The sequence below is a fragment of the Myzus persicae genome, unplaced genomic scaffold (genome assembly GCF_001856785.1).
Source record: "Myzus persicae strain clone G006 unplaced genomic scaffold, MPER_G0061.0, whole genome shotgun sequence".
Taxonomy (NCBI): Eukaryota; Metazoa; Arthropoda; class Insecta; order Hemiptera; family Aphididae; genus Myzus; species Myzus persicae.
In genome coordinates this window covers 108,519-123,064 of record NW_019104039.1, presented here as the reverse complement: position 1 = coordinate 123,064, position 14,546 = coordinate 108,519, and the positions used below count along the sequence as shown (strand labels likewise).

The 14,546-nt window shown below is 27.2% G+C and overlaps 1 protein-coding gene across 1 annotated transcript in view; it reads left to right on the top strand.

Moving 5' to 3' along the window:
* LOC111037893 (putative serine protease K12H4.7) overlaps window positions 1–14,546 on the top strand; it is a 27,613-nt gene that overhangs the window by 2,566 nt on the left and 10,501 nt on the right. The window contains exon 4 of the mRNA XM_022320737.1: window positions 2,867–3,102. Coding sequence (XP_022176429.1) covers window positions 2,867–3,102 — 236 coding nt within the window. The remainder of the gene's footprint in view (window positions 1–2,866; window positions 3,103–14,546) is intronic.

The following is a 14,546-nucleotide window of genomic DNA, read 5'->3' as shown; positions in this document are numbered from 1 at the left end:
AATACAGTAGACGCCGCTTATAAGACTCACTTTGGGACCAGCACAAAGTGAGTCTTATAACCGAATGAATCTTATAGGCGAAGTGGAAAAAAAAATTAATTACGTATTTATAAATTTTATTTTACTACATATTTTGCTTTGATTTTAATACTTTAACACATATTACATATTGCATACTTTATTATTGAATAAATTTAATAATCCTGATAAAAAAACTAAAATTATAATAGGTAAATATTACATATAAAAATATTATAAAAATTATACATAAATAAAAAATTATAAAGGTTAGGTATATACGTATGTGTATTTATGTACCCGTAATTACGATAACTGTGCAGTCGCCAGATAATCAGATACCTCACTATAATAACGATAATCGTTGCGATAAATGTGAACTTTTATCTGCTATAAAAATTATTATACGTTATAAGGTACAAACAGAAACTAGGAATAATCAACACGAATATTATTTAATTTTTCAATACCAATTTATTTCTAAATTATAACCAAAAAGGTTTATTTTCTAATATTTATTTTACGAAATTTGAGTCTTATAACCGAAGCGTCGAGTCTTATACCCGATTTTTTTTTAATGTATTTTGATACGGTCGGTCCGTTCCAGACGATTTTGAGTCTAATAAGCGACTGAACCTTATATCCGTGAGTCTTATAAGCGGCGTCTACTATATATAGGCAGTATAGAAATGGGCTCTTGTAAAATGCGACTATAGTATCGAAGTGACATTGAATTCATCGATATCCATTATATATATTTTAAATACCTACATTATTATTCATTGTTATTCATTTATTGGTGGAGAAGCCGAACGTTTACCGCATAACTGCTTAATTGTATGTATAAAATATTAGAGTTCCGATCTGAAATTTACATAAAAATGAATAGTATAAATGAACCTTATATATTTCAAAACATAAAATCCAAAAAATTATTCAACAATACAATGAAAACCCTATTACGTTCGCTGAATATGTGTAGATGATGTCTTATGATTATTCTGGTATACACCTTATAATTATATAAATATATTAACTCTATATTTTATAATTTACCTGAATTTAATTATTCAAATTTTTATTATTATTTACTGCTTAAACTAACATAGCAAAACATATTTAAAATAACAATTTAATCCCATATTATTTTGTTAAAAAAAAAAAATTAATTTTTCCATTTTTATAAGATTATTTATTTATTTCAAGCAAACCAAAGAATCATTTTTTAGGACTGTCATAGTATGGTGTCTTCTAGGTTATGCTGAATGAAAAAATAAAATATTTCTATTGAGCGCAATTTTTTTACTACACAGATATTTTAAGCAGAAAAATACTGGGCCCGGTTCTTCAGGTTTGTCCATCGAAATAGGTACATTATTAGTGTTTATCATTATAATTTTTACCCATTGGAAAAAAATAATTTAGAACGATGATTGCCTATGATGTATTAAGTGTTATTTAGGCCCGTTTCACGAGGACGCATGTATCATACGCGACGTGTCGTACAAGTGCGTTTTTGGCTTACATTGATTAAGTCCATATGCGCCATACCAGCGAGGGAAACGCGCTACCGCCGGAATTACGCGTAAGAACTTAATCAATGTAAAATAAAAACGCTCGCGTATGATACGCGTCCACACGAAACGGGCTTTAAGTTATTCATTTTTGAGTGGAGCCATGAATGTAATGCATTTGTTTCGTTTGTCGTCACCTTTGAAATAGTAATAATGTTTATGTATTCAACTAATAGGGTGATTCAGTAACAAATTGGATTCACTTTGTACTTAAAAATCATATGTACTTTTGAAAATAAGAGGAATAAAAAATGTCAGAAAAATGTGAACAATCACACATGAGTATACATTCCACAAAACAGTTAAGGAAAAAATGTTTTATGTTTTTTTTTGTACTAAATGAAAATGGAACTATTGATGATACTTGAAATTTAGTCATTTAGACCAAATATTTAGGCATATAATAGGAATTTCTAGACAAAATACAATATAAAAAATATTTTGCCTATTTTTTCGACATTTAAATATTTTAGTTTTATTAGTAATTGTTCGAATTATGTATGATCAAACATATTACCTAGGTACTTAAGAAGACGCCTCACCCGCAAGTGTTGTATCAGTCTTACAAGTGGACAGGACATTTTAGCTCAGCAGATCACATTTATCTCCTATAATTTAAAAATTAGAGTGCATCGACCTATTATGAAACTTGATGGTAAGAAAATTATCTGTGTTCGTATGGTGATTTCCTATGATTGCTTTGCGTCAGGTTAGTTAGATTTGGGTACAATTTGATAACATAAAACAGCGTAAATTAAAAATCCTCATTACTCGCTTAAAAGCTATACTATCGTAAAAGACAACATACAAACACAGATAATGTTCTTACCACCGAGTTTCATAAAAGGTCGATTCACTCTAGTTTTTAAACTACAATAGCTTAACCCGATCTGCTGACAGCTGACTGCTGAGCCCTGAGTATACCTACATGTTTTATGTCACGCACTTGTAAGGCGGAGACAATACATTTAAGATGTGATGTACCCTTAATGACAAGGTGCACTCAACACCTAGGTCAACCATACAGTGTTAAATTATGTTGAACAAAACATAAACAATAATTAAATGTAAAATGTTTATAATAACTGTATTTATTTTGGATTACCTACTTCGGTAACAGCTTTTAAAAAATAATATTATGAAAATCGGCGATGTAGGTACCTAATACTTACTTATATTTTAATAAAAGTTATTTGTAAATATTATTTATTTATTTTTACTATTAATTAATCGCGTGAATATTACATGTTCATATATAAACTTGTATTTTACAGAGATTTAAGTACTAGTAATTTAGTGTACTTTAGCAGTGATCAAGCATTAGCTGATTTGGCAGAATTTATTGTTAAAATCAAAAGTAAATACAACATACCATCAACAGCTAAATGGGTAGCATTTGGAGGATCTTACCCTGGAACTTTAGCTGCATGGTTAAGAATGAAATACCCACATCTTGTACACATGGCAGTTTCTTCTAGTGGGCCTTTGTTGGCAAAAATAGATTTTAAAGGTGAGTCGTCTATAAAAATGCAATTAAAAATATTTTCAACAAAATATAGGTAGTGATTTTTAGATACGTAATCAAAATTTAATTTAAGTAAAAAAATTAATTTTAATCACTAATACAAAATTATAAAACCGTGGAGTAAACCTACATTTTAGCGACGTACTTACTTTGATGATACTCATGTTTTAATTTACTTTTGGTATAAAAATAAAGAAAGCCATGATAAAATAAGTTTTTTAACAGTAAAATATACATATATATGTATATATAATATATAAGTAGGTACATTTGAAAATTAAAATGGTGATAATTTGAAAACATGAATCACAGCACTAATGAATACCTACACAAAAAGAAGTTTATAGAGAAAAATCTGGAATTTCAGAAAAATTAAAAATACGTTTTAGTGTTCCAAGGAAGTAATATATAATGGTTACATGAGACTTATTAAAATTGATATTTGTAATTAGTAAATCGCAAAAATCTAAAATGTTAAGTGCACAACTTTTTAGGGATCGAAAAATCGTAGTTGAGAAGGCTTGAGCGGCCTATACTCTATACTCTAAATGTACATGGGCGTCGAGAGTTGCCCCCCACCCATGTAATTTTTTTGTAAACAGTTCTCATTGTTCAATGTTTCAGTTAGGTTAGTTATAGTCTTTACAATTTTAATGGTCAAAATAAAACATAGTAAATAATACTACGATTTACGACATGACTAAATAGTAATTTGTCTTTTTTCCATACCTTAGAGTAATATTATGTACTTATAGCACAACTCGACATAATAGTATCATTTATTTTCGTAGAATATTTTATGGTAGTAGAAAATGCATTAGCTACATATAAGCCAGAATGCGTGTCTCAAATAAAACAAGCAAATCAAATGATCAACTATTGCCTTAAAACCGACCATGGAGCTAAAATAGTTGAAAAAAAATTCAAGTACTACAAGTCAACCTATAAAATGACCTTCATTTTATGTATAAAATTTTTTTTCAAAATGTTTTAGGTTGTGTGATCCCTTAGACAGAAAAAACGAGAAAGATGTATCATATTTGTTTGAAATTTTAGCTGACAATTTCGCAGGAATTGTGCAATACAATAAAGACAACAGACATTATAGTGATCCTGAACGATCCTCAGTAACATTAGAAACGTTGTGTGATATAATGGTTAACGAATCAATACCAACTCCAGTAAGTTTATGTTTATACATTTTTAGGTTCTAAGCAAAGCGATGAACTTACCTATATTGGTTTTACAAAAGTACCTTTGTGTAGGTTATTTAAAAAAAATGTAATTGTCTGTTATTGCCTTTCGGAGTAAAAAAATGCTTCAATCTTCAACAATAAGTGCCGGTTTTAGTTGCAAATTGATTTAAGTTAGTACCTACTTATAGAAAAAATATTACTTATTCGCACTTTTAGAAACAATCGATATCGAGCAAAAATAAAATTATCAAAGTAATATCTGAGAATATTATGTGCAGCAATTCAAGACAAAATTAATTTAGTTTTTTGTTTAGTTTAAAAACGAATAACCTTAGAGACCTGAAATCTACATAATATTGTACAGAAAAAGATATTTTAACGACAAAGAAAAGTCCATCAAACCCTGAAAATTTACGTACAAAATTATAAATCATAATATTTTTATCTTTGCTATTATTCTCAATATGACATGTATTTTCTTTAATTTTATAAAAATTAATATTCATTACTTATTTATTGTATTATTGATGACTCAGGATTGTAGCAATACTGTAATTATATACTGAATTATACTATTTTAGTTAGATAGGTACGCTGCTGTTAACAGTAAACTATTATCTTTAAATAATGCATAGTGTCAAGATAATATTTATTCCCAGTTGATTTATTTTTATTTTAATCCATCTTGGAATAGTGTTGCAGCACAAGGAGGTTAGTATTGAGTTTCAACTATTCAATTAAATTGTATGCAAGTTGTGTAGAAAATAATGTTCAAGAATTATTATCACAATATCAATAACATAATATAATATATTATAATAACTAAAGATTTGTTGATAGTAATTAGTATGTATATACTATATTAGTATACACTTTTAACTTTTCATTCGATCTTTATGTTTTCGTGATAATACAATTTTGTTACAGGTCGACAATGGACATATCAAACTTGTACTGAGTTTGGATTTTATCAGACATCTAGTCAAGATGATCATGTGTTTGGTCATAACTTTCCAATAGACTTTTTTATTAATATGTGCCAGGACATTTTTGGAAAATCGTAAGTTCATTAACACTGTGTATTAATATCAGTGTTAGGTAGTTCGTAGGCATAATATAATAGTAGGTTACTATATTAAACATTTGTAGTACTTTTTAAAATATGTTGTTAAGGCTGCATCCTAGTTCTGTCCCAAGCATAAAAATGTAATTTAAAGATATACTATACTATAAATTCAATCCAATTACAAATTTTTAAATATTTATGTTTTTTGACTATTAATATTTTATATTATGACAGTTTGACTTTGACAGTTTAGTATTTACTGAATTTTTTTATTATTATTTATATATAATAATTAATAATAAACAAATTCTAAAACAAAATATTATTTATTATTAAGATTAAATTATGAAAATTATTAAGGACGATATGAGTATATACCTTTTTTAACTGGGACGGAATTGGTATATACTTTTTTTTACGATCTAGGACAAATGGCCGTGGCCGATTGGACGTGGCCGTTTGGACGTAAAAAAAAAAATTATCAATCAATAAATAAAATGAATAAGTTATTTACATTTATTATAAAATTCATTCGTTGCAAAATATTACAAAATACAAAATATTTAAATATAGTTATAAATTATTTATTCATTATTTATTTGTTATAATACGTCCATAGTTATTCATATTAATATATATTATCGTATGTTAAAATATTAAAAAATGAACAATATTTTATATTAATGTAGAGAAATATTTTGATCGATCCCACATAAAAATGATATTTTAGTTCTAGTTTCTTAACTTTGAACAAGTCTTAAAATACTTTTATCTGCATCAATTAATTTCTTTAATTTTTTGGGGGGACTCTTACCTGCTTCAAGTTGGCTGTAAAATACATTTCGCCCAGCTTGTACTCTTCGTAAGCAGTTGATGAAAGACCACAAACTAGGATGTTGAACTCACATTTCGACATTTAGTCGCCTATTAGCTGCATCGGCATGGTTGTTAGTCCTATCTTGACCATTCAAAACTCGTAGGTGTAAATTCCAAATGTGTGGTGGGAATAATGCTGTCCGATGACCTCTTCCGTTTCTATTAACCCTTCCAACATAATTTTCCTCAAACTAGTCCAGTAAAGGTTGTAAGTATTCTGGTAAATCATCTCCCAATTGTTGTATAGCGGCATCTAGGTCTTCGATTGGAACAAAATGAAAGAGCTACTACCATTTTTATAAATAATGAAAAATCAGCATCGTTTTTATATCTTGAAGCAAAACCCATTTCGTTAATTTTTTTATGTAAGTTTTTTGTTAGATGATACAAAAAACCATGAATTTCAGCATCGGGGTATTTTTTTTTTATGGTATTAATTACTGATAATTCAAAATCACATGACACGGATCTTGGATTAAAACCAGGTTTTAATAAATTTAACATATCAAATAATTTATCGTATGTTTTTTCCTGTTTATTCGGTAACAGTGCATAAATTAATGGATGTACACCATTTAGTGCCAGAATAACGTAAACTTGTGCAAAAATTGTTAGTGCTACTTTAAATGTAACATCGCAATACTATACTTTTGAAAAATGTAATATTTCTAAACTTTTAGGCCTTCCAAAAATTAAAATTCTTCTTTCACTAGGTCTGCTGTCGTCTATTAAATAATTTTCCAGTATACCTTCGGACGGTGAGTAAACTTTGTAGGTATCTGGTATCTCTAGTGACATCAAATCATTCGGTGCATTTGGTGCTGCGTGTATTTCATTTCGTTTTCTTCGAACTGTTTTTTTTAATGCTGAACCATATTGAAGGCCTCCCTATATAGTTATAAAAATTAAAAAAATTAAACTCAAAAACTATAATTAAGAAAAAATAGGGCAGTTTCTAATAAGTACCTTAGATGCTTCTGATAGTCCAGAAATGCATTCATTTATCACTGTAGACGTTGGTTCCATTGTTTCTCTAGCACGTTTTTTAATATTGCACACTGCGATATTTGCTTCAACTTTAGCAGCGTCAGAGTCATGAGTATGATTATTTATACGCTTAAGAATAATTAAGTTTGTAATACAAGTATGCACACGAGCCTTACATTCCCTTTTATACCTACATCGCCAAAACCGTTTTTAACCATCAGAACTAAAAGCGTCAAATAAGTACATGAAACCGTCATCCAAAAAAACTTCACCATCGCGATTTGAGTTAATTAACGACATTTTACACGTTAAATGTATATGTACACTTGTACACAATTTGTACACGACTAACACGAGTGTGTGTATCTTCGTGTATCGCCGTGTTTCGATAAAGTGTGATAAACGGTTGTAATAACCAATAAGTTATATTATATTATTATATTGTTATTATAGATACCTTTTGCCAAAACGATAAAATTCAATCTATAGGTAAATACCTACATAATGTTCAATAATAATATCGATAAGATTCGATATGATACGATACCATTATTTATAAATATTTTTTTTTCTTTGACGTCCAATTGTCCCCACGTCCAAACGGCCATGTCCAAACGGCTAAGTCCATTTGTCCCTATTCGTTTTTTTTAACAGGGAATGAATTGGTAGGTATGAAAAAAGATTCTTGGATGGAACTCGGATACAGACCTTGTTAATACTTACCTAGTGCCTACAATCCTACATATTATAGAAATTAATTTTTTTTTGTAATTTTAAAATTTCTAAAGAAAGTTATAAATATTAGATATTAACATGACATTTAAAAAATGTGATCATTATCCATTCCTATTAAAAAGTGCTTTGCCTAGCGCCAATAGCCGAATAGGTACATCCGCGGTTATCAGTTTATAATGCCAGTCTGATCTGAATCATTTGTATGTATATAGATAGCGTGTATGTTGTATGTCGTATGTAGACATTTACAAATTGTATACTGTTTACGTACCATAAATTTAAAATAAATAATATTAAAAATTATATATAATTCTACCCTAACCTAACCGATTTAAGCACATCGTACTTACGAACATTTTACGTTTAGATATAATTCGGAGCTATTGTCGGCTGCGGTCGAACGAACTAATACGGTGTTCGGTGAATTGGACATTAGAGTTAGCCGGGTAATATTCGTACACGGTTCTGTTGATCCATGGCATGCATTAGGTATTACGCAAGCAAGAACAAAAAATAACGTGGCTATTTTTATTAATGGTAACTATAATAATTAATATTAATATTTAAAATTAAATTTAAATCATATTTTATCAGTTAATTTATGAAGTGTATCGTACTTGTAGTAGTTGTAGTAGTATCTAACTATAAATACAACTATTTAATAATACCACCAATTAAATGCGGTTTACGTACATTTTCTGTTTCTTTCTTAGGGACATCTCATTGCGCAAATATGTATCCTCCGGCATCGTCAGATCTTCCTGAGCTAACACAAGCTCGTACTACTATCAGATCATATTTGAGGGAATGGTTGGCGGAAAATGATTTTGTTGATTCAGCTCAATATACATAGTATTCGATTCCGCAATAAAATTTTAATATTTATCGAATTATTTGTAATCATTATTATAATCATATAAATTATGTACTTGTGTATGTTAATTTTTTTAATGCCATATCCACATATATTATATACACGGCCCTGAAGTTTATGCACTAAAAACTAACAAAATATGTATGCGATTAAATATGCCCTTATTTTTTCTTTTAACTTATAAATATGAGGTAAAAAATTATTAGTTATGAATTTATGAGATACTACTCACGATTTTTATTTCAATATCTTTGACTAGTAATTAAAAACATTATTTTGTTAATCAATATACATTTTTTAACATAACAATTTACAATCAACGATTTTGATAAATCCTCAAATTTGAACAACCGCCTGTTATCTGCCAGCATATTTTTGTACACCGAAAAGCTCCGCTCCACATCAACCAAATAAATTGGAGTGTATTTAAAATATAGTAAACTATCACAAGAATAATCTTAAGGTAAATTATCCATTGTCATTTCTTCTCCCAGCATAATTTTTAAATTTTTGGATACCGTTTTATAGCCCAGATTCTTTTCAATAACTTGTTCAAATTTAACGAAAGTATCATTATCGTGATGAAAAATATTAAAACTTTTCTGAAAATAAACATACTGTCCATTAGACGTTATCGGGCCACCTCGGTTGTGGGGTTATAATATATCTTTTAAAAGTAGTTTATTTTGTCAATTACATAATATTTGACTCAAATATGCAGTTAATAACAAAAAAAATTGTAAAATATGCAAATACATAAAAAAAAACCAAAATATGTAATTATATGCAAAATAAAAGTTGTATTTGCATTTGTATAAGTATAATTCAAATTTGAGGCTGATCTAGCAATTTCTTAGTCCATTCAGTAAAAACATTCAAATACATCGTGAACTTAAAGGTCCTAAATTTATATCTAACACGTCAACACGAATATGTTCAGCGGATCCCATTATTAATTGAAAAATAAAAAAAAATAAGAAAATAAAATACAAATAGGGATTCATTTAATTATTTAAACTTGTAATGAACAAACGTGTTTTTGATAATAATAAATGATTATATTATATACCTAGTAAGCATAATGTATTAATCTATATTCTATGTGCTACTGTATACGATGTTAGACAATCTAACAAATGCAGACTCTTGGCATTATCAGATATTGTTTGGCCTAAAAATATCCTGTGCTTCAAAATATAAACATCCCATAATATACAAAATATTCACATCGATATTATTCCCTATGTTAAATAATCCATTTTACACAAAACATTTTTTTTTAAGTATGGATTTTTACGCAGAATGAGTTTTTAACAAAATCGATTTTTTTTTGCTTTTAATTCTTTGTACGTATGTTTGTTCGGATTTAACACAATATGACTAGGTATTCTCTGTACATGATTAAATATTCAAAATGTTTTGACTCTTTTTAAGCTATTTAGAGCTATGAGGAATTTTCGATTTTTCTTGGTCAAACAACTTGAAAATTCAATACAAAGTTAATTATATTAAGTTGTTATGAAATAAGTTCAAAAAATTAAACAAGCGCATGTATGATTTTTGTTTAAAGGGATTTGAAGTTGAAATGTTGACAAAATTCGTCAAAATTTGCAAATTACTTTGTACTTAAAAATTTAAAAAATAAACAATTTTTATAGTAAAGGACTAAATATTTAAAACAGGGTTCCTCAAAAGTATGTTATATTGTATCCGAAATATCTAAAAAATATAATTACGTAATTTTGATTTATATATATTTAAATAAGTTCAAGTTTCTACGAAATTATACATTGAAACAAAAAATAACGATATTAGTTATTTTTTCGTAATTTAAAAATATTATTTGTGGGTACCTATACAGTATACTTACATTTTTAAAGTATACTAGCACATTTTATACGCACAATGACATTTTTGAACGCAATGTTTTGTGAAAAATTTAGTTCGACCTACTGTATTAGTATTAGGTATTATTATACTAATAGTAAAATAAAAGCCTTTAATAGCAATAATATATTTCAAAATACGTATACTTAGAAAATACATATTGACCAACAAACCATCTTTGCTCAGAATCATTTGTTGTATAGGTATGATTATTTAATATCATTGAGTTCAAATTCAACACATTCTTTACTATATTATATGATATTAGTATTATTCACTATGACACTCTCGGCACTTAGGTCTTAGGTACTGCTAGAGTGTCACCTACAAACTTGCTCACCAATTTTTAATATTTTTTATGGTCTATCAAATTTATACTGAAATGTCTGAAATGTATTATTTTTTACAGAGAGTTTCAATAGAATATTTTTTTTAAACATAAATTTCGAAAAAAAAATTAAATAGATTCTAATTACTTAGATATATGTGATTTATTTATTGATTTCTGATTCCTTTTGAAAAATCTATACTGTCTTCAAGTAAACTACAGTACTGTATTTTAATAATAATAATATTTAATCATACCTAGGTAATGATTTTTAATTTATTATACCCACTGCTGAGTACAAGCGTCAAACGATAAGATAGACAAACTCATTAATAAGTAGGTATCTACCAATGTATTTTGTGTTTACCTAATTAGTTGATAAATATTTTATAATAACCTAATTATTTAGTTTCAGCTAAATCAAGAGGGGAAAATAAAGAGTTTATAAATCCATTCTATTCACGTTAATGTACTTGTACATAGTAACTACCCAGTCTACTATAATATATGTTATATTTATTTTGTTAGTTTCTAAAATCCATACAATTTTTTTTATAATGTAATACAATTTAATCAATAAATTAATTTAATTACTAGTGAGGAACCTAGTTATTTCTTTTAAATCTAAAATTACATTTTTTTCACACATTATATTTAGTGAGGTATTTTAAGCAAATACAAAATATTCAACTTTCATATAATAACAACACAAAATATATCAGGTTTTTACACTTTATTTTATAAACATTATTTAGTTAATTACTTAGGTATAGTATAAAAACTATCAATTAGTAACCAATCTACCTATGTGGTTTTGTGTATACAAATATTCATACTTTTTAGAAAATACCTCTGCTCAATAAATATTATAAGGTACATGTGTGGCTGAGTATAAACATAACTAGCTATGTTCTTTGAATATTGACTGTTTAGTATAATTATATTAAATACTTAGGTACAATAGTACATGAATATATTTTTATTTAAACAAATTTTTTTCTAAAATACCTATACATTATTTGTATTATTATATGTTTAATAAGGTACATCATAACTGAAACCTCAATAAATATTTTTTAACTTAATAAGTATGTATTTTTAATTTTTTTGAGGTCTTTCGCCTTATTGACTCATTTGGTTAATGGGCTCACAGTGACAGCACTACATATTTTGGGGCAATGGGCAACATTTTTGGCGGGGCCCTTGATGATTATGGAACTAGATTATGGTACCTTCTTAGACTTGATATTTTGTTTTATATAAGAGCTAACAATCTTTAGACACTTTTCAGTTTTCAGATACCAATTACCAGTAGTGATATATTTTATTATTCTTAATTGTGAGGATAGATACAATTTATTAGATATCAATATAATATATATCATCAAAATTAAAACATACATAATATGAAGCTTATAGCAAAATAAATCATACAAAAAAAAAAGTTAGCTACATAAAAAAATATATTTATATATTCATGTGTCAATGTAAGTAGTGAGTAAATTTAATTATAATACAATAAATAATTAAAGGGTATTCGTATTTTGCTTTTAATAAAATATATAAAACATCAAATGTGTACATATATAAATATAGGTTAGAATAATTAAAATAATTTTTTCATAGATTTTGTTGCAGCAAAGTCATCTATAATTTTATCATAATTGATTGTATCCGATATTGCTTTTTCAATAGATATCATAGATAACCCACAAAGCCTTTCTTGGCTGATCCTATTGCGGAGATATTTTTTATAATTTTTAGCTTAGAAAAACTTCTTTCTGCGCTGGCTGATGTGACTGAAATGGTAAGAAGTATCCGAAGCGTAACATTAATATTTGGAAATGAACCATTGGAATTTTTAACAATTGAAAGTACTTCGAGAGGAGTTTGGTTTTCAGTAACAAGCAATCTAAAAATTATTAATTCTGCATATAAATCTAATGCATCAATATCTTTTGATTCTCCATCAGTTAAACGATTTTGAAGGTCCATGCAATGTTTTAATAGATCTGTATTGGCCATGTTGGTCAATTTTCCAATTCGAAATAAGAAACCAAAGTCATCTTTATAAGATTTAAGTTGTTTAAAGCGGGTTTCCATTGAACTTATATCTTGATCAACATTATAAAAAAAATATTCTTGTCGAAAAATAGTCTCCGCATCATTTACAATATCATCGCCGCCTTCATAACTGAACATTTTCTTTTTTTTTTAAAACGACGTGTTTTATAATTTGTATCAATATCATTTTCTTCGCAAATTTCTTTTGCAGCTATAACAGAGTTTTCAAATCTTGTTTGTCTAAATGATTTTAAAAAAAGTCCAGGACTCATATGGTCTGGTCCCAAAGTGAGTCAAATTAGCGGCAACAACCACTGTATCAGTAAATAAGGTGTACAATTTTAATATTTTAGTAAATGATTATTAGTTTTTTGTAGCAACATTTTTAAAGTAACATTTTTTTTCGGAAATGTTTTTTAATTTGTCCATTTGTTATGTATCATAAATAAAAAAGAACTCAATAATTTAATTACATAATATTAATATTTCATCAGTTAGATCACTTTGTAAAATTAGACTGGGTACCTTTTAAGTTTGTGAAATCATAGATAGATATAAGATAGGTGCTAAATGGTACTACATAAATAATACTAATATGGTACTAAATGACAGCCCATATAAAATATAATAAATGTATACATACTGATGATTTTAAAGTTAAATTCAATTTTTTACTATATTCATTTTTGGTTGTATGTATTTATTCATTAATACAATTTAGTAATAAGCCAGGTTGCATATGCAATCAGTAAATATTTGATTTAATATTTATTACAAATAAGTGATCCAAACTTTCTATTGATGATAATGTTCTCTTGAATATGATTTTATGAAGAGAATTGGGTAAGTGAAACTGTTAAATTAGGTTATAATTTTTCTATGGAATTCGGTAGTAATCATATTAAATAGGTATAACTAACAGTTACAATGAATACAAGCTAGGTACTGATTTTACCAATGTTAAATAGACTCATTCTATATGATATGAATGAGGTTTTGTACAGTGGTATAGGTACTTGCATTCAGGTACCGTACCGTACCACTACCCACAAAAAAATATTGCGTACTTATGTTGTATTACAATTATGCATTATTCGATTTTTAATGTATTTATTTTTAACTAAAACTTGATTAAGGTAATAGGCTGATATTAAACAAATTTGATAATTTTAATTAACTATGTACTTCCATAAAATATGAAGAGTAATTAACCATTAAATATTTAATTTAAGATGTTTTTTTTAAAAAAATTTTTATTTGAAAGCTATTATTTCAGTAGTTAAATTTATCATATTGTAATAAGTAGGCAGATATTGTATAATGTGAATTTTAATTTTCTTTGTTTAAATTTAAAAAACATAGTAGATAGTAGGTAGGTACTATAGTAAAGCAGCCAATAGATAATAGGCATCGCTC